General features: G+C 41.0%; 1 protein-coding gene across 3 annotated transcripts in view; it reads right to left on the bottom strand.

The window, feature by feature from the left end:
• The window catches only part of EXD2 (exonuclease 3'-5' domain containing 2), an 88515-nt gene that overhangs the window by 3212 nt on the left and 63384 nt on the right, over window positions 1–21919 (bottom strand). For all 3 annotated transcript variants that reach the window (XM_045448112.1, XM_045448111.1, XM_045448113.1), the window contains 6 exons: window positions 21442–21698; window positions 16815–16941; window positions 9571–9902; window positions 8462–8568; window positions 7788–7923; window positions 1779–2135 (listed from right to left, as the gene is read on the bottom strand). In XM_045448112.1, coding sequence (XP_045304068.1) covers window positions 1779–2135; window positions 7788–7923; window positions 8462–8568; window positions 9571–9902; window positions 16815–16941; window positions 21442–21698 — 1316 coding nt within the window. The remainder of the gene's footprint in view (window positions 1–1778; window positions 2136–7787; window positions 7924–8461; window positions 8569–9570; window positions 9903–16814; window positions 16942–21441; window positions 21699–21919) is intronic.

The raw sequence follows: 21919 nt of genomic DNA, 5'->3' as shown, positions 1-21919 counted from the left end.
ATTCAGTTGTGCAGCTGGTGCTGTTTAATGGGAAAATGAATCCCTGCCTCCTTCCTAAGCACGGAGGCCTTAAAAACTGTTCTGTTGCCATGCGAACAGTGTGTTCACCTCCTGTGAGGAAAGGATAATTTTCTCAAGGAAGCTGGTACCCCATGGACTCAGTTCCCCTCCACGCATCCACGCCCCACTCTCAACACCCCCTCCCCATCCTAGCAGTGCTGGTGCCCTCCGGGAGTCTGCAGACACTATTGCTTAGCTCACCAGAGTGCCACTAACTAGCCTATCTTTCCCCAAACAGCTCTTCTTCCCAGTCCCAGACATCCAAGTCCAGCATCCTTCTATCCAAGTCAACAGGTGATTTGTTAGAAAGGTCTGTGGTGAAAGGGGAAGTTTGCCTGTTTTAGCAAATACATCTGGGAACCGGTTAAAGGAACCCGTCCCCTTAATTTCTCATAGGACCCTGGCAAGTTATTTGACTTTACCTCAGGGTAGCTAACATAAAGCTTGGAAAATAACATCTACTTTACAGACTCACAAGGTAGCTATAAGAATAAAACTCAGTAATGTTTTATTAACTTTGAAAGATTTAAAAAATGCAAGATACGATGTGAGCAGTTACCAGTAAGAAATCTAAATCCTATTTCATAGGTTTGTTATAAGAACTAATTAAGGCAATTTATTTTTTATTTATTTATTTATTTTTTTTTTTTTTCAACGTTTATTTATTTTTGGGACAGAGAGAGACAGAGCGTGAACGGGGGAGGGGCAGAGAGAGAGGGAGACACAGAATCGGAAACAGGCTCCAGGCTCTGAGCCATCAGCCCAGAGCCCGACGCGGGGCTCGAACTCACGGACCGCGAGATCGTGACCTGGCTGAAGTCGGACGCTTAACCGACTGCGCCACCCAGGCGCCCCACGGCAATTTATAGAAAGTTTGTTAGCTGGGTTAAATAGATTAAGATATCTAGAAATATTTGTTTGATAATTGCTGCTATATTTAAGATTTTTTGGTAACAAAACTCTATAGGCAAACAGCATCGCATTCTGTTTGGTGAACTTATCAGCTCAATTATTTCAATCCCTAGTACGACTGGAAAAGAGACAGTTGGTAAGCAAAACTATAGCAGGTGATACAGAATTTTTTTCACCGCAGCCATGCACCCATTCATTTCTTAGGACCATAAGCTTCTCATTTGGGAACACCGAGTTCAGTCCTTTAAGTTCAACCATGTATTCGTGGGGAAGGAGGGAGCAAAGAAGGAAGGGAAAAGGAGAAAAGTAACTTAAATGGTTAGAGCCAATATTCCATTCAATGGGCCAGTACCCTGAGTCCAGGTGAGACAGGAAACATGAATCCCCCGGTCTCAGTTCCCACCGATCTGGATACGGTGAGAGACCAAAAAAACCCACATACACCGTACTCGTGGGCAACTTCAGAGACTTGAGGATATTTTTTGAGTATGATTTTCATCTTCTGTGCTGACTTTAGGATTTCCTTCTGCATAGAATCTCTAAGGCACAACTGCACCGCACTTGAACTCACCTGCTAATCATGAAAATGACTGGACATATATGACCTTAAAAGGGTTAATGACAGAAGACAAGTCTCCTATGGAAAGGAAATTCTCAAACAGATTGTACTATCCCAGTCCCGTGGTATTTTAAGCCATTACACACGTAACAGGATGACACAGGCTATGCACGCCCCCCACCTGGCAAGCAACCTCACCGAGTGGTCAGGGTCAGTGCTCTGGGTCACTCCTCCACCCTTTCTGTACCTGGTCTCCAGGCTGGCAGCCTCTTGAAGCATCTCATCCGTGATTGTGTCTGTGTCGTAAAACTCTCTGAGGGCTCGCAGCAGCTCCTCCTTCCGACGAGCAGGTAGGCTCTCCGCGTTGAGCAGGGCCCTGGCCCCAGAACGTACCTGCCGGCGCTCAGGGTCTTCTAGCAGCCGCAGACCCTCCTCAGAGCCAATGGGGGCCTGGAACTCCCTGGCCAGCTGCTGCTTCAGGTGGTTGTCGTAGTAGTTAGAGACGGCGTGGCAGGAGGTACAGAGCAGCAGCACATCGTGGGAGTTGTGGTCTTTCATCTCAATGGGGAAGTGCTTCCGGTACTCGTGTGGAATCACGTTCTTCCTGCCAAGCCCACCCAGAAGGCAGCGCTCATTAGCAGATGACACGGAACACATGTGGAGCTAGCAGGCGGGCTACTGGAGTCTCATCTGGGCCTAAACATGACTGAGAAGCCTTGGGCACCACAATCCAACAGAGATTACATACAGGCAGTACAACCTATTCCACTCTAGGCCTGCCTAGCTACCTGTGCCTTAGTTTCCTCTCTCCTAGAAGTAGGTTCATACCACCTGCCCTCAAGAGCCAGCAGAGGGCCAATGGCAGAGGGAGGCTAATAACCACCTTTGCCAAGATTGTATTCCCAGAAGGAAGAGTATCAGAGAAATGGAAAAAAAAAATACTAATGGCCTTTAATATCTAGAAAATAACTCTCAAAGCATGTAGCAGGCAACCTCTACTTCTGAAATTCTGGAAGCCTGGTGACCTAAAAAAACCAATTTCCTCTATCTTAGAAATCCCTCACTTTGGGGCACCTGGGTGGCGCAGTCGGTTAAGCGTCCGACTTCAGCCAGGTCACGATCTCGCGGTCCGTGAGTTCGAGCCCCGCGTCGGGCTCTGGGCTGATGGCTCAGAGCCTGGAGCCTGTTTCCGATTCTGTGTCTCCCTCTCTCTCTGCCCCTCCCCCGTTCATGCTCTGTCTTTCTCTGTCCCAAAAAAATAAATAAACGTTGAAAAAAAAAAAAGAAATCCCTCACTCAGACTATTTCCATGGTTCATCAAGGCCCAGCAGTGTAAGGAGAACTAAGCTCTCAGGAAAAACTCCTAAGAGCAACAATTATTTGTCTCACTTTGTAAGAAGAGAACGTAGGAAAGTGAATTATTCCACAGAAGCCAGGGAGAAAACCCAAAGTGTGCCTTCAGGTCATCCAAATACAGGCACACCTCATATCATTGTGTTCTGCAGATTTTACATTTTTTACACATTGAAAGTTTGTGGCAACCCTGCATCAAGCAAGTCTACTGGCCCCATTTTTCCAACAGCATTTTTTCACTTCCTGTCTCTGTATCACATTTTGGTAATTCTTGCAACATTTTGAACTGTTTCATTATTATTATATTCGTTATGCTAATCTGTGATAAGTGAGCACAGGTGTCACTACAGTAATTGTTTTGGGGACACCATGAACCATGCCCATATAAGACCGTGAAATCCCCAAAGGCAAGGGAATTAAAAGCAAAAGTGAATTACTGGGACCTTATGAAGATAAAAAGCTTCTGCATAGCAAAGGAAACAACCAACAAAACTAAAAGGCAACCAACAGAAAGGGAAAAGATATTTGCAAATGACATATCAGACAAAGGGCTAGTATCCAAAATCTATAAAGAGCCCACCAAACTCCACACCCGAAAAACAAATAACCCAGTGAAGAAATGGGCAGAAAACATGAATAGACACTTCTCTAAAGAAGACATCCGGATGGCCAACAGGCACATGAAAAGATGTTCAACGTCGCTCCTCATCAGGGAAATACAAATCAAAACCACACTCAGATATCACCTCACGCCAGTCAGAGTGGCCAAAACGAACAAATCAGGAGACTATAGATGCTGGAGAGGATGTGGAGAAACGGGAACCCTCTTGCACTGTTGGTGGGAATGCAAATTGGTGCAGCCACTCTGGAAAGCAGTGTGGAGGTTCCTCAGAAAATTAAAAATAGACCTACCCTGTGACCCAGCAATAGCACTGCTAGGAATTTACCCAAGGGATACAGGAGTACTGATGCATAGGGGCACTTGTACCCCAATGTTTATAGCAGCACTCTCAACAATAGCCAAATTATGGAAAGAGCCTACATGTCCATCAACTGATGAATGGATAAAGAAATTGTGGTTTATATACACAATGGAATACTACATGGCAATGAGAAAAAATGAAATATGGCCTTTTGTAGCAACGTGGATGGAACTGGAGAGTGTGATGCTAAGTGAAATAAGCCATACAGAGAAAGACAGATACCATATGGTTTCACTCTTATGTGGATCCTGAGAAACTTAACAGAAACCCATGGGGGAGGGGAAGGAAAAAAAAAACAAAAAAGAGGTTAGAGTGGGAGAAAGCCAAAGCATAAGAGACTGTTAAAAACTGAGAACAAACTGAGGGTTGATGGGGGGTGGGAGGGAAGGGAGGGTGGGTGATGGGTATTGAGGAGGGCACCTTTTGGGATGAGCACTGGGTGTTGTATGGAAACCAATTTGACAATAAATTTCATATATTAAAAAAAAAAAATAATAAGACCGTGAAAACAATAAATAAATGTTATGTGTGTTCTGACTGCTCCACCAGCTGGCCATTGCGCTGTCTCTCTCTCCCTTTCCTGGGGCCTCCCTATTTCTTGGGATGCAATGATATTGATATCAGGCCAGTTAATAACCCTACAATGGCCTATTAGTGTTCAAGTGAAAGAAAGAGTTGCACGTCTCCCACTTTAAATCAAAAGCTAGAAGTGATTACATTGAGTGAGGAAGGCATGTGGAAAGCCGACACAGGCCAAAAGCTATGCCTCTGGAACCAGTTAACCGACTTGTGAATGCCTAGGAAAAGTTCTCGAAGGAAATTAAAAGTGCTGCTCCAGTGAACACATAAATGCGATGCAAATTAAACAGCCTTACCGCTGACATAGAGAGAGGTTAGTGGTCTGGACAGAAGATCAAACTAACCTCAATGTTATCTTAAGCCAAAGCCTAATCCAGAGCAAGGTCCTAATCCTCTCCAATTCTGTGAAGGCTGAGAGGTGAGGAAGCTGCAGAAGAAAAGTCTGAAGCCAGCAGAGGTCGGTTCATGAAGTTTAAGGAAAGAAGCCATCTCCACAACATGAAAGTGCAAGGTGAGACGGCAAGTGCATATGTAGAAGCTGCAGCAAGTTCTCCAGAAGATCCAGCTAAGATAATTCATGAAGATGGCTCCAGTAACCAACAGATTTTCAGTGTGGATGAAACAGCCTTTTATTGGAAGAAGATGCCATCCAGGGCTTTCATAGCTAGAGAGAAGTCAGTGCCTGGTTACAAAGCCTCAAAAGAGGGGTGCCTGCGTGGCTCAGTCGGTCAAGCATCCAACTTCGGATCGGGTCATGATCTCACAGTTCGTGGGTTCGAGCCCCGTGTCGGGCTCTGTGCTGACAGCTAGATCAGAGCCTAGAGCCTGTCTTTGGATTCTGTCTCCTTCTCTCTCTCTGTCCCTCCCGTGCTTTCTCTCTCTCTCTCAAAAATAAATAAAAAACGTTAAAAAAAATTTTTTTTAAAAGCTTCAAAAGACAGGCTGACTCTCTTGTTAAGGGCTAATGCAGCTGGTGACTTTCAGTCGAAGCCAAAGCTCATGGACCATTCTAAAAACCCTAGGGCCCTTCAGAATGATGCTAAATCTACTCTGCCTGTGCTCTCTAAATGGAAAAACAAAGTGTGGATGACAGCCTATCTGTTTACAACATGGTTTACTGAATATTTTAAGCCCACTGTTGAGACTACTGCTCAGAAAAAAAAATTTCCTTTCAACATTTTACTGTTCATTGACAGTATATCTGGTCACCCAAGAACTCTGATGGAGATACACAAGATTAATATTGTTTTCATGTCTGCTAGCACATCTATTCTGCAGCCCCTGGGCAAAAGAAGTCACTGCAGATGTGGTAGAAATAGCAACAGAACTAGAATCAGAAGTGGAGCCTGAAGATGGGACTGAATTGCTGTGATCTCAGGATAAAACTTTAACTGATGAGTTGCTTCTTATCGATGAGCAAGGAAAGTGGTTTCTTGAGATGGAATCTATTCCTGGTGAGGGTGCTGTGAAGATTGTTGAAATGACAGCAAAGGATTTAGAATATTATGTCAACTTAGTTGATGAAACAGTGCAGGATTTGAAAGGACTGACTCCAATTTGGAAAGAAGTTCTCCTGTGAGTAAAATGCTATCAAACACCATCACATGCTACAGAGAAAATGTTTGTGAAAGAAGAACCCATCAGTGCAGCAAACTTCATTGTCATTTTATTTTAAGAAACTGTCAGGGCGCCTGGGTGGCTCAGTCAGTTAAGCATCCAACTTCAGCTCAGGTCATGATCTTGTGGTCCATGGGTTTGAGCCCCGTGTCGGGCTCTTGCTAACTGCTCAGAGCCTGGAGCCTACTTCGGATTCTGTGTCTCCCTCTCTCTCTCTGCCCCCTCCCCCCACCACTCAAGCTCCGTCTCTCTCTCTCTCTCTCAAAATAATAAACATTAAAAATTTTTTAAATTTAACAAAAAAAAAAAAGAAATTGCCACAGCCACCCTAACCTTCAGCAGCCACCACCCTGATTAGTCAGCAGCCATCAACATCAAGGCAAGACCCTCCTCCAGCAAAGAATTACAACTCACTGAGAGCTCAGAAGATGGTTAGCATTTTTTAGCAATAAAGTATTCTATGTATGTATGTATATACCTCTATAACCAATGTGGGGCTCAAACTCATGACTCCAAGATCAAGAGTCACATGCTCTACTTACTGAGCCAGTAAGGCACCCCAGCAATAAAGTATTTTTTAACATATTTTTTAATGTTTATTTCTTTATTTTGAGAGAGAGAGAGAGAAAGCATGCAAGTGGAGGAGGGAGAGAGAGAGAGAGAGAGAGAGAGAGAGAGAGAGAGAGAGAATCCCAAGCAGGCTCCATACTGTCAGTGCAGAGCCCAACGTGGGGCTCGAACTCACAAACCGTGAGATTATGGCCTGAGCTGAAATCAAGAGTCAGATACTTAACCGACTGAGCCACCCAAGTGCCTGTGAAGTATTTTTAAATTAAAATATATACACTGTTGTTTTAGACATAATGTTACTGCACTATAGTGCAGTGTAAATGTAATTTTTACATGCACTGGAAATCAAAAATTCATTTGACTCATTCACTTTAAGATTTTTTTTAAATTTTTTTAATGTTTATTTTTTTCGAGAGAGACAGAGAGACAGAGCGTGAGTGGGGGAGAGGCAGAGAGAGAGGGAGACATAGAATCCGAAGCAGGCTCCAGGCTCTGAGCTGTCATGTCAGCACCGAGGCTCAATGTGGGGCTCAAACTCATGGACCGCGAGATCATGACCTGAGCTAGTCAGACACTTAACTGACTGAGCCACTCAGGCACCCCTAAGATTTTATTTTAAAGTAATCTGTACACCCAGGGTGGGGCTTGAGCTCACAACCCCGAGATCAAGAGTGGCATACTCCACTGACTGAGACAGCCAGGTGCTCCTGCCTCACTTTATTGTGGTGTTCGCTTTATTATGATGGTCTGGAGCCAGAGTTGCAATATATCTGAGGTATGCCTGTATTCCATGAATAGTACCAAGGTGCAGCTTGTGAGCCACTCAAGGAAGGATTATAAGAACACACAGAGAAAGGCAGCTTCAGAAGGAAATGGTCTCTGATCTTTCTATAAGCAAAAGGGAATCACTCTCTTCATGGCAAACTGTCACTGAGAAAGAGTGTTACGTTCCGGAAACCAAGAACTGGTCTCAGGATAGGTGGCAAGGCCACACAGAGTTCAGAAGCTCTCAGGAAAACTGGGATGACCGCCATGGACAAGTCTTTCAGCCAAAGTGGACAGATTCAACCAAGGCCCCCGAGGGTTCCATATGTGGCTACAAAGGCAAATTCCATCAGAGGCAGAGAATCTGGGTGGCCAGACCCCACACTCACCGAATGTACGAGTCCTTCTTGCCACATACTACACACAGGTTCTCTTTAACCATCAAGTAATAGTCTCCTGGAGATTCGGGTCTTCCCGCAGGTTCAAACTGTAGCTTGACTACAAAAGGCTCTTCGCTCACCAGCTCTTAAGAAAAAGAAAAAGGGTGAGTGTTTGCCTACCTCTCCCTCAGGAAGGAAGCCCCACCTGAACTGTTCTCTGCTGTATCCACCAGAGATCATGATTATAACTGAAGACGTATAGGTCTAAGGTCATATTAGGATCAGTGACAAAGCTAGATTAACTTCTCCTTATGTTAGTTCTTCAACTGTCTAAAAATTATAAAGTGAAAGAAGGGAGACAGGAGAAAAAGACACACAAATAGATAAAAATATATTTCCGAACGTCCTTGAAGGAAAGGAAAAATAAAATTACCCCTGGAGCACCTCTACTATCCTACCACACAACCTTCTCTCCAGACCCAAGATGAGACCTCATGCCTTTTGCTGTAGGCTGGGCCTGAGTCTCTAAGCAGACAGAAATCACAACTGAACAGCCACGTCTCACTTGTCTCAAGTTCTTTCTGCCTTCTTCTATCCCTCCCTGCCCCGTGTCCCTCTCCCCACTCCTGCCGGGACACACATGCACCTAAATGTAGATGAAATAGGACAGGTGAGTCTCAAACCTCCAATGCCTTTGTCCAGGTACCACTGAGCTTTCCTTCGGTCACAAGTGCAGAGGGGCTGTCCATCAGGAGCATGCAGGAAGCAGTTATCATAGAGGGGTGATTTTCTGCAGGGAAGGCAGAGATTAATCTAAGACTGAAAGCTAACCATGGGTCAAGGTATCAGTTGCCTTCCCATACTGTCTTCTGAGTGACCCCAGCTACTCTCGATACTAGGGTCAAACACTACGTTTATGGGAAAAAACAATAGGGCAAAAAATCATGTTTGTTCCTCCATCTGCGTGGGGCTAGGAACTAAAAATGAGTTCATTTAGCTAGTCTTTATATTTATGGACAGGAAGTAAGTTGGGCAGTATTTACACAGCTCTGTTGTGAAAGTGAACAGGAACAAGCACCAAGAAACTGCTCTACAGAGTAATCACTGGGTTAAACAAAGTAAATTAAAATTAAAGAATTTCAGGCTGAAGTAATGAGGGCCACAGGAGTTTATTTCTGGCTCAAACGCAATACTTGCTTCAATTTAATCATCCAGTTCCTAAAGGCACTCTGCTACAGGGACCAAGCTCCCACTCCAAAGTACTTACTAGTCATCTTTCTGCAATAGAGGCGTAAGTCGTACAGAGAAACTCTTACTGGTTAGAGAATAATATTGGCTTAGAGCTGGATGCCATTCTAAATAATCAAATACCAAATGAACAGGAAATCAGATGATGCATTTCTTCTGAAATGCAGGAGGCAATTCATGTTATTCATTTTCGCAGCTATCCCGAGCAAGGAAGGAGTAATAATTATACCCTCATTTATAACTGGAGAAGTTACAAGTCTAAGGTCATATGAGGATCAGTGACAAAGCTCGGTTAAGTTCTCCCTATTTCTACTCCAACTGTCTAAAAATCAAAAAGCAAAAGAAGGGGGAAAGGAGGAAAATACACAAATAGATCAAAAAACAGCTCCAAATGTCCTTGAAGGAAAGGAAAAATAAAATTAACCCCTACAGCACCTCTGCTATCCTAGCATACAATCTTGTCCCCAGACCCAAGATGAGGCATCGTGCCTTTTGCTGCAGGCTGGGCCTCTGAGTCTCAGCAGACAGGGTACAGCTCAGTTACCTGGCCGAGTAGCCCACCCCCAGGGGCTTTCTTTTGTGCTTCCTGGGGTCTCTCCCCTGGTGGTTGCCTGGCATCACTCCATCCGTCTTAGACTTCTTATTTTTGGGCTTCTGCTGGGCTTCTGCTGCTTCCCCATTAACTTCTTCCCCCAATCGGCTAACTCCTTTGCTTCGGAACGGGATGTCTACCACATCCCGGCATTTCTCCAAGACTTCCCTCCAGCTCATGTGGTCATCGTTCTCATCTAGAGTTGAATTCCTAGAGAAACGGTATCCAAGAAGATGGAGAAAGAGAGCCACTGAAATCTGGGCATCCCTGGCAGCATATATTACCTGAAGAGAAAAGTCAGAGATCAGTGGAATCTGGAAGGCAAAGCAAAGAAAGCAATTTCCAACTCAATCACAAAGATGCAGACAACTTTTAGGATTCTAATTCAAGATGCACCATGTACTTCTCAACAATCTTTTATTATGAGACATTTCACACTATATGACAGTAAATCAAATAGTATAATGAATCTTCATGTTTCTTTCCTGTCTCTGTTTTTAACTAAAATAGCTAAAATAGTGCCTTACTCTAAACGCTCAATAATCCTACTCAATATATAAATTAGTGAAGTTTCTTTCTATCTGCTACCAAACTTGATGGACAGATTTTTGTCAAGTTTAGGTGAGGCCAGTTACCACAAGTTTGACAACCAGAACACGAAATTCACTTTGGAGGTGGTCATCCTCTAGAACACCTGAAAGCAAGATTCATTAAGAGGCCTGTGTGACTGTCAATCAGAAACAACCTGCCATTATTAATAAGATGTGGAAAACAAATTGGTTTCAAGCATGGGCCTCAAATCAAAAGTCAAAAGGGCCCATTTCTGGAATTTATTTATTTAAAAATGGTAAGTCATTCTCCCAAGCCACTGGTGACAGGAAGGCTGATCATAAATAAAAGTAGTCAAATCTATAATCAATAGCTTTTCCCAACAAAGGGTGTAAAGACTTTAAAATTCCTTTAATTTACCTTTAATAACCAAGCCTGGTAAACAATACTATTAGGAAGGATTTGTTATGCTTTTAGAATAAAACAATTTAGGTAAAATTTTCCACCTAGACTCAACAATCTATACATCTATCAGCAGGATCAGCAGGCTGTTTCTCAAAGGAAAGGAGTGTGCTTCAATGTGAAGAGCTTAAAGTGCTTTTTAACACTGTTTTCAAATGATAAGAAAACCCAAGCACTTTCATCAAATGGTGTTAAGACAACTGGATGGCCACATGTAAAAGAATAAAGTTGGATCCAAACAAAAATTATAAGCCTAAAAGTAAGAGCTAAAAACTAAGACTTTTAGAAGAAAACATAGGGGTAAATGTTCATGACCTTGGGTTAGGCAATGATTTCTTGGCTATGACACCAGAAGTATAAGTGATAAAAGAAAAAATAGATAACTGGACCTCATCAGTATTAAAACCTTTTGTGCTTCAAACAACTCCACCAAGTAAGTGAAAAGATGACCTGAAGAACGGAGGCAAATATTTACACATTACGTCTCTAATAAGGGACTAGTCTCCAAAATATATAAAGAACTCTTAAAACTCAACAATATAAAGACAAACGACTCGATCAAAATACGAGCAAAGGATTTAAATAGATATTTCTGTAATATATATTCTACAATATATAATTTCCATAACATATTTTTAAATAGCGAATAAGCACATGGAAAGATGCTCAGCCTCATTAGTCACTAGGGAGTAGTCACTAGGTAAATCAAAACCACAACGAAATACCATTTCATTCCTACTAGGATGGCTCTAACCAAAAAGATAGGCAATAACAAACGTTGGTGAGGATGCAGAAAATTAGAACCTTCATACATTGCTAATTGGAATATAAAATGATGTAGTTACTTTGCAAAACAGTCTGGCAGTTCCTCAGTGACACATAAAGTTCATGACCCAGCAATTACACTTCTAGGTATATACCCAAGAGAAGTAAAAACATACGACATGTGTCCACACAAAATTTTATGCCCAAATATTCATAGTGGCATTTTTCATAATAGCCAAAAAATGAAAGCAATGCACCAATTGATGAATGCATAAACAAAATGTACTATATATCCATACAACATTGTTTAGAATAAAAAGAAATGAAGTACCAATAAACGTTACAACGTGAATGACCCACGACAACATGGTAAGTTAAGCCAATCACAAAAGATCATATATTATATGATTCCATTGATATGAAATGTCCAAAACAGACAAATCTATAGAGACAAGAGGTAGATCAGTGGCTGCCTAGTGCTAGGGTGGGGGTGAGCATATGGTGGGAAGTGACTTGCTAATGGATATGGAGTTTCTCTTTGGGGCAATAAAAATGTTCTTTTTTTTTTTAAGTATTTTTTTTTAATGTTTTTTGTTTATTTGGAGAGACAGGGTGCAAGATGCGGAGGGGCAGAGAGAGTGGGAGACAAAGAGAATCCCAAGCAGGCTCCAGGCTGTCAGCACAGAACCCGACAAGGGTCTCAATCTCACAAACCGTGAGATCATGACCTGAGCCTAAATCAAGAGACAGGCACTCAACCGGCTGAGCCACTCAGGCACCCCAAAAATCTTCTAAAATTAGATTGTGGTGATGGTTGTACCGCTCTGTAAAAATACTAAAGTCCATTGATTTGTATACTTTTTTTTTACGTCGGCTCCATGCCCAATGTGGGGCTTGAACTCACATCTCTGAGATCAAGAGTAACATGCTCTACGGACTAAGCCAGCCAGGCACCTCATTTTGTGTACTTTAAATGGCTGAATTTTGCTGTATGTTAGTTATACCTTAAAATTGTTAAGGAAGGAAGGAAGGAAGGAAGGAAGGAAGGAAGGAAGGAAGGAAGGAAGAAAGGAACCAACCAAGGCACAAAGAAGTGACTTACTCAGGATCACAGAAAGTCAGAAACAGCTGCAAAAAACAAATTCAGATAGTATGACTCCCAAAACTCTCTCTCAGGAAGGATGTTAACCTTAAGGTACCAGCTGTGCTAAAGCTTTTCTATAACAACATTTTGGAAGGGTGAACAAGCAGTGACTGACTCAGCAAACAAGAGAAGGCTAAAACCTAGGCCTAAAGGAAGCCAAAAATCCAAGAATTAAGTTAATTTGAGCCACAGAACATAAGCATAAGGAATGGGAAGCACCAGGTATCTGGGAAAGCAAGGGTACAAGCAGGGGTGAGAACAATAGGATAAGGTGAAAGTCTCCAAAAAGAACACTTAGAACCAGAGGCACCGGGGTGGCTCAGTCAGTTAGGCGTCCAACTCTTGATTTCATCTCAGGTCATGATCTCACAGTTGGTGAGTTCAAGCCCTGAACTGGGCTCTGCACTGATGGCACGGAACCCACTTGGGATTCTGTCTCCCTCTCTCTCTCTGCCCCTCCCCTGCTTGCTCTCTATCTCTTTCTCAAAATAAACAAAAATAAACTGAAAAAAAAAACAAACAAACAAAAAAAAAAAAAACCCTAGATCTTCTCCTTTACACCACAGGGCTGGCAATTACTCCTTCTCTAACCCCCCAAAGAGTAAAAGTTTAAGTCATATAATGGGCTAACTCCCAGAGGATCTGGATCCAGTAACAACAGGTCTGGTGGAGGGTGGGGGCAAAGTGTCATCTGAAAAAGGGATTATGGGAAAGTTTACATAATGACTGGTAAAACTACCAGCACCTTTTCCTACTCAGCTACCAGAATATAAGCAGAGGGGCTTATACCCTTTGGCAGAAGACTAGACGGTTCATTTCTGGAGACACTGAGTAGCCTGAGAAAAAAGAGTTCCAGTTACTGACATGTGACTATAATCCGTAGGTACTGATAATAAAGCCCACTGGCCCAAAAGCGCTGGCCATATTTGCTGTGTTCTCAATCCATTTTTTTTTAATTCAAATTTAAGGGGCACCTGGGTGGCTCAGTCGGTTAAGAATCTGACTTTGGCTCAGGTCATGATCTTACAGTTTGTGGGCTCAAGCCCCGCATCGGGCTCTGTGCTGACAGCTTGGAGCCTGGAGCCTGCTTCAGATTCTCTGTTCCCCTCTCTCTCTGCCTCTCCACCCCACTTGTGCTCTGTTTCTCTGTCAAAAATAAACATTAAAAATTTTTTAAATTAAAATTTAAATATCATTTTCTGTATTTTCTAAAATCTCATTAAGCATTATGTTCATAATTAGAACAAAAAATAAACACTGTTTAAATAAAGCATGAATAAGAAACTTTGGAAATTCTGAATTCTCACAATAAGGATCACAAATCTGGTTTCAAATTTGATAGCAATTAACTTTTTCTCCCCAACTTCTTATTTTTAAGATTTTCAAGCTCACAGAAAAGTTAAATAATAATGCCACCTGACATTCATAATTGTCAACATTTGCTTTATCTCTTTAGATATGGACACCACACACTTTTTTTTTTTCTTTTTGGCTGAACACATTGCAACATTAAGTTGCAGCTATTATAGTCCTTCATCTCTAAATACATTAGTGTGTACTTCTTAAGAACAAGAACATTCTTCTACATAATCACACTATTAGCACACCCAAGAACTTTAACAGTGGCAAAATACAATAATATACAGTTCTAACATCTCTAATTGTTCCAAAAATGTCTTTTACAGATGGTGCAAGATTCAGGATTTTTAACAGACTTGCAGAATTGTGCAACCATTCACCATAATCAACGTTGGAACACTGTCATCACCTCAAAAAGAAACCTTTGACCCACTGGCAGTCATCCTCCACTTCTCCCAGCCCTAGGCAATCTATTAATTTATTTTCTGTCTCTATAGATTTGTATATTCTGACATATTTCACAAAAATGGAGTCATGCAAAATGTGTTTGCAATTAGCTTCTTTCAGTAGCATAATGTTTCCAAGACTCATCCCTGTCATAGTATGCATCATTTTTAGTACTGAGTAATACTCCATTGTAAGGGTATGCCATATTTTATTTATGCATTCATCAGCTGATGTGCCCAATCAGCTTTTTAATGTGTCCTTAACTATGAATGGACAGCCAAGGATCTAAACATTTAAGAAAAATCTTTAATGCGAAATTCAAAGACCAAATCAAACATTTCAAATAAGAAACTCAGAGGAAAACAAAGCAATACAGGAAGCAGAAGAAAACCTTAGAAATCTTTAATACTCTAAGATAATAGAAGATATTACATCCATTAAACAAAAACAAAGTTATTTTAAAAGTGAATATTCAGGGGCGCCTGGGTGGCGCAGTCGGTTGAGCGTCCGACTTCAGCCAGGTCACGATCTCGTGGTCCGTGAGTTCGAGCCCCGCGTCAGGCTCTGGGCTGATGGCTCGGAGCCTGGAGCCTGTTTCCGATTCTGTGTCTCCCTCTCTCTCTGCCCCTCCCCCGTTCATGCTCTGTCTCTCTCTGTCCCAAAAATAAATAAACGTTGAAAAAAAAATTAAAAAAAAAAAAAAAAAAAAGTGAATATTCAGAGGAGACCAAGAATCTCTTGTCACTTAACATTATGATAGGAATTATTAAAAATTCAATAGAAATGTTAGAAGACAAATTTGAGGAAATTTCCTAGAAGATAAAAAAAAAATACAGATAGAAAAATCAGAGAGAAAATATTTTTCTTAGGAAGTAGGCCAATCAATTCAAGGATCCAATATCCAAATAATATGAGTTCTAGAAACAGAAGGGAGGGATGTTTTCAAAGAAATATTACGAAAATAATTCCCTGAACTAAAAGACACGAACTTCCAGATTGAAAGGATCCACTGAATTCTAATGCTATAATGAGAAACAGCCCACACTAATTAGTATCATCATGAATTTTAATAACTAAGAATAAAGTAAAGATTTTCCAGAAAGAAAAACAAGTGACGTACTCAGTATCAATACTGGAAGCTATAAGACAGGGAAGAGTACCTTCAAATTTCTGAAGGAAAATGATTTTCACCTTAAATGCTGTACTCTGCCAAACTATTAGTTAATAGAGGGAAGCCAATATCTTTTCAGACACACAAGGCATCATAAATTAACTTCCCATGCTCCCTTTCTTAAAGTACCCCAGATAAGAAAGGGAAAAGACATGGAGTTCGGAAGACAGAAGATCTACTACAGAAGAAAGCTGAAGGGAATCCCCAGGATGATGGTAAATGCAGATTCCAGGGTCAGAGCTAGGCAGCAGGGCTCCTGAAAGGAGCAGGGTGACAAAGGGCTCTAGAAGGGATGGCTCCAAGGGAAAGCGAGAGGAGTAAGTCACCTCCTGTGTCTGAACCACCAGAGAAAAGATGGACGGTCCCGTTAAAAGTCTGGGGCTGAAAGAGTTAACAGGTATATAGAAAACAAAGCAAACAGAAGTACAATTATTAGTCCTAGGAAAGCAAAAAGTTGTGTAAGGAAAAAACTGCAGCTTAGTATGTGGCTCAGCTATAAATAATACCAATATAAGTAGATAGGAATCTGATAAAAATGATGATTTACCTATATTGGGACGATGGAAAAGGGACTCAGTATTTGTCTGGGGACAGAGGAAACACATGAGTACTAAATCATGTCTTCCACAGTAAGAAGTCAAAGACAATATAAAAATAAGAAAGAATAATATATGTACATAATTTAAAAATATAATAGTAATTACCAGAAATAAATGAAATCGGTTGCCACTGAGGGGAGGAAGATGGGGAACTACTAATTCTTATATAATAAGTCTTATAACACTTTGTTTTTCTAATTATATTTGTATTCATCATTTTAAAAATTACATTTTCTAAAAGGCCTGCCATATAGTAAATGCTCAAAAAAATAAAACAGAATAGGCACTCTTATTCTGCTACTTAAGTACTATTTATATACTATAGAACAGTTACCTTCAATGAGTCTATTTTAAAGTATTTCCACCCAATACTTATATTTGAAGATTACAATTTTAAAAACAACTATACGTCATAAGCAATGGCTCTTCCATTCTTCAACTACTCTGATAAGAAGTACCTGGTTGTCAGGGGACCTGGGTGGCTCAGTCACTTAAGCGTCCAGCTCTTGATCTTGGCTCAGGTCATGTTCTCATCATTCATGAGATCAAGCCCCACGTCAGGCTCTGTGCTGACAGCACGGAGCCTGCTTGGGATTCTCTCTCCCTCTCTCTGCCCCTCCCCTGCTCACTCACTTGTGCTCTCTCTCTCAAAATAAATAAACTAAAAAACTTAAAACAAACAAACAAACAAAAGAAGTACCTGGTCCTCAGTAAGATTCTCGGCATCCCAGTTGCTGCAGCGAAGCAGGAGGGACTTGTCAAGTGGAAAGTTCAAAACTGTCTCGGCAAGTGATTTCAGGCTAAGTCCATTACAGAGCAAATTGTTTCTACAAGGAAATAAGTAAAGCCATGCATCAAAAATGGGCAAAAGAAGAACAGGCAAGTCAAAAAAGACATATAAATGGCCAAAAACAGATGGTAGATACTCAATCTTACTAGACATCAAACAAAATAAAAATTATATACAATTTGCTTATCATATTGCAAAGATTAAAAATAAATAAATATAACTACTATTGATGGAGTAGTCTGATCTAAAATTCATGAACTGTCCATTTGTACAATCTTTATGGAAAATAGTTTAGCAATAAATAACTATCAAAGTTTTGACCATAAAAACCCTCTGATTCCAGAATTCCACTTCTAGGAATTTATCCTGAGAATAAATGTACATAAAATGATCTTCACTGCAGCACTATTTATAGTAGCAAATAATTGGAAAAAACCTAAATGCCCATCAACAAAAGATTAGTTAAATATCTATGGAATTAAATTCCATATAGCTATTTAAAAAAAGACTGTAGTGGGAGGCGCCTGGGTGGCTCAGTCGATTAAACGTCCAACTCTTGATTTCAGCTCAGGTCATGATCTCACTGTTTGGGAGTCTGAGCCCCACATTGGGCTCTGCACTGGCACTGCAGAGCCTGCTTGGGATTCTCTCTCTTTCTCTCTCTCTCTCTGCCCCTCCCCTGCTCATTTTCTCTCTCTCAAAATAAATAGACTTAAAAAAAAAAGGATGTGCATCTATTTTGATGTGAAAAGATGTCCATGACAGGGGCACCTGGGTGGCTTATTCGGTTGAGCCCTCATCAGGCTCACTGCTGTCAGCATGGAGCTTGCTTTGGATCCTCTGTTCCCTCTCTTTCTGTCTCTCCTCTGCTCATGTTCCCCCTCTCTCTCAAAAATAAATAAACTAAATCGTTAAAAAAAAAAAAAAAAAAAAGAATGGGGCCCCTGGGTGGCTCAGGAGGTTAAGCGTCCGACTTCAGCTCAGGTCATGATCTCACACTTCCTGAGTTCGAGCCCCACATTGGGCTCTATGCTGACAGCTCAGAGCCTGGAGCCTACTTTGGTTTCTGTGTCTCCCTCGCTCCTTGCCCTTCCCCCACTCATGCTCTGTCTCTCTTTCTGTCTCTCAAAAATGAATAAACATTAAAAAAAAAAAAAGATGTCAATGACATATTAAGTAAAAAGAGACTGTGGGAGAAAATATGTTGTGGTTCATGTTAATATACATACCACATAACAGATGTGTGTGTGTGATTCTAGGTAAGAGAGAGACAGGGCACAAAGGGGTAATAGAAAGATATCAATCATATGTTAGTGATATTTTCTCTGGGTATGGGATTTATGGTGATTATATACCTTCTTTCTATTTTTCTGTATTTGAATTGGCTAGTGTTCACGTAATTACTTTTCAAAGTTGAAAAAATGATAATGCTATTTTCACTGAGCAGATGAAGGTACAAAAAAAACCAAATAACCTTTCAGTCCTTCAAACACTTTCTGATTAAAATAGCTGCAGGATGGTGGAAAAAATCAATTTGTTCAAGGATCGGAGATTCTAAACAAGAAATAAATGTGAAGTTAAGAACACACTGGTCTACACAAGCGGAGCTGACATCCTGGCTACCAAGTGAGAGACTAGAAGTTTTAGAGCAGGAAGCTTGGCGGTGGGGGTTCACGCTACGGTTACAGTTATGGTTACGACATGCAGGACTCCCTCAGGTACTGGAGGAAATGAAATCATTACAATGATGAAGAAAAGAAAGCCTTTCCCTACAAAAACAAGTGGTAATTGACAGATTTCATTACCCCCCAAAAGCAGCACTGATTAAAAAGCAAAAACAGGTCCAGACATACCGAGGGAAAATACATAATGTCTTCATTCAATTAGTGAAAATGAAGGATTTGGGGGTGACATGAACCTCTCTTTTGTTTTACTAGAAATTATAAAAGTAATGAATACTTATTATTAAAAGTTCAGACAATAGAGAAGCCTAATGGGTGACAAGTGAAAGCCTACACCCCACACTTCCTCTCCTCAGGAATAATGGCCCTTCACAGTGTGCTGTGGCCCCTCCAGACTGTTTCTGTGCACAAATAGATAAACAGATAGTCAGACGGAGGAGGAGATACAGTTTTTTGGTATTTGTTTTGGTTTTTGCTGTGAAACTTGCTCTATTAATATATCAGAGACTGCCATCCACGATAGTAAGTACAAATGTACTTATTTCATTCATTTTGATAGCCGTGTAATTTTTCAAGCATGGATATTTCACAATTCTTGAGATCATTACCCTCACTGATGGACAGTACTTAATTTTTAAGCTACTTAATTCCACTTAGGTCATTAGTCTTTTTTAAATGTCCTGTTTGGAAAGGTTTCACATTTCTTGAAGATGAATTAGAAACAAGATGCTACCTTACCAATTCCAAATTTCACTACGAAAGATTCCCAAGTCTTTACATACAACACTTTATCTTTATAATAAATTATCTTTGGTTAACATAAAATACAAAATATAAAGAAGAGTAAGAAGAAAAGAAGACAGCATTACCAAAAAAAAAAAAAAAAAAAAAATGTGCTCCTCCCAAAGTCAACTGAAAATAACAACTACTTATGGCAAACATCAGGAGCAAACTAATGGTACAAAGTAGAATCCTTGCACTATAATGTGAAATTTCTTAAACTATGATGTCAAAACTTTTAATTTTACTACTAACATGTTTAATAATAAAATAATAATTTTTAAATTTTAATAAAATTCCATTAAAAACTGAAAGGCCTGATAAATACTTCATTCTTATCTCCAGAGGAGTTCATGGTAATACTCAGTTTGGGCCAAGTTCGCATCTTGACGTGGCCATTCTGCACTGAGTCAAACAGAGAATTTGGTGCCCCTCTAATTTCTAAGTATCAGAGAGGACTGTAATCACACAGAAAAGATCTGGAAGGACAAGCAAATCGGATGATAGCACTGAAGATGGCAGTGATGACGATGGACAGTAATGGCTGAAATTTCCACAGCACTGTCTCTGTGTGAAACACTATTTCTAGATTCTTCACATAGTTTAACTCATGTAATCCTCACACCAATCCTGGGAGGAGGAAACATACGTAATCATTGCTGCAAAAGAGGGAAGTGAGGAACAGCAAGGCTTGGTAACTTGCCCGAGGCCACGCAGCTGCTAAGTGGCTAGCACACAGCCCGCTCCAGGGTCAACTCTTCGCTACTAGGGGCACCTGGGTGGTTCGGTTAAGTGTCAGACTTCCACTCAAGCCATGATCTCTTGGTTCGTGGGTTTGAGATCTGAGTCGCCTCTGCATTGTCAGCATGGAGTCTGCTTCAGATCCTGACTCCCTCCCTCCTTCTCTCCCTCCCCCCTTCCCCTGCTTGTGTGCTCTTTCTCTCTCTCTCTCTCAAAAATAAACATTAAAAAAATTTTTTTTAATAAAAATTTATTTTTAAAAATTTATTTAAAAAACAACAACAAAAAAACCTCTTAGCTACTATACCCACCGCGTCTCACAGCAGAAAGTAACAGTGGGCACCTTTGGGGAGGCAGTGCCCAGGGAGGAAGGCCCGGTGAATGGTGGCTTTTGCTGTTACACTCCAAATACTTCTACAGATTTACAATTTTTTACAGTAAATACTTTAATGTATTTCTTGAAAAAAATCACAAGTCTTATTTACATAAGCCAAAATACTAAACTAAAATTTCAGTTTACCCTGAAAAATTATGATAAAAAGAGATTTTAATCAGTCCTTCTCTTAGTTTATCAAATCCTCCAAACTTTAATGTCAGTGTCACCTGAGGCAAGGAGAGAGGCTGCTTCACTCCACATTACTGAAATGAGGACCTGTAATTATACATGAGAAGGTAATTCCGACTCCCTGAGAAAAACGTTAGGATAGAATTTCTGTAAGAACAGAATTCCAAGGAAAAGGAAAATCTCTCCTCCTCCCACTAAAGGATTAGGTCTACCAAATTTTTTGGCCTAAAGCAGGGTTTGCAAACTCAAATGCTTATTAGGATGAGTTGGGGTTACAAAGGGAGAGGTGGGACTCCTGCAAACTGAACAGAACATGCGCCTCTAAAGAGGCCAACTGCTCCCCAGCAATTGTCACCATGTAGAACCATTTGACCTCCCATAGTCAAACCATCTGATTTTTCAAAAGCAGTCCAAAATACAGACTTTTACATTAAATCTTCTGGATTTACACAAAAAATCCCCAAATATCTCATACGGGAAAAAAACAAAAACAAAACCTGCGGTCCTAATTTAGCTGGTGGGGCCATCAGTTTACAACCTGTAGCTTATGGTGGGCACCTCATCGATGTTTCATCTGAAAAAACCAACCGTGGATAACTGCAGTCTTCTCAGAAGTTGGAATTCTTCCTCACAAATTTACATGCATCTCAGAAGCCTCTAGGCTTCTAAAAAATGTTAGATGCTTCATTAGCGTTTTCAGTAATCTACAAATCTTGCTAAAGTATTTGCCCCGCAGCTACAGGAATCGAAGCACTCATACAAACCATACCTCTGCCTCATGGCTAGGTACCGGAGGTCCAGGCACCCCTTAACAACGAGGCCATAGTCCTGCAGCAGTTTGCTGGCATCTTCTGAAGATCCTACTCCAACTTTTAAAATACTGCCATCTGCCAAAATATCCAATAATGTTTTTGGTAGTGTTTTTCCGCCACGGATCAACTTTGGCAAGCGAACTAAGACACAGAAGCCACTCGAGGAGGCCATTTGAAGGAGTGACAGGGGACTGGCTTTGCCTTCCGAATTCACCTGCAAGAGGAAAACAGAGCCACAGTTCATACCCTACCACAGCACCAAGTACAACATGAAACTGGCAAGAAAAACTCTAAGAAGTAATTCCTTAACTTCCCAAGGGAAGTGGCTGGCCAAATTTTGGTTCAAATCGAAGGATGAGCCGATGCCAGCAAGCACAATGGACTTTGTGAAGCAGCAGCCTAAACAAAGGTTACTGAGGGCCCCAAATGTGAGCC

Source organism: Leopardus geoffroyi, chromosome B3 (genome assembly GCF_018350155.1).
Source record: "Leopardus geoffroyi isolate Oge1 chromosome B3, O.geoffroyi_Oge1_pat1.0, whole genome shotgun sequence".
In the NCBI taxonomy this organism is placed as follows: Eukaryota; Metazoa; Chordata; class Mammalia; order Carnivora; family Felidae; genus Leopardus; species Leopardus geoffroyi.
Note: the sequence above shows the minus strand (reverse complement) of the source record. Positions and strands in the feature narration are given on the sequence as shown.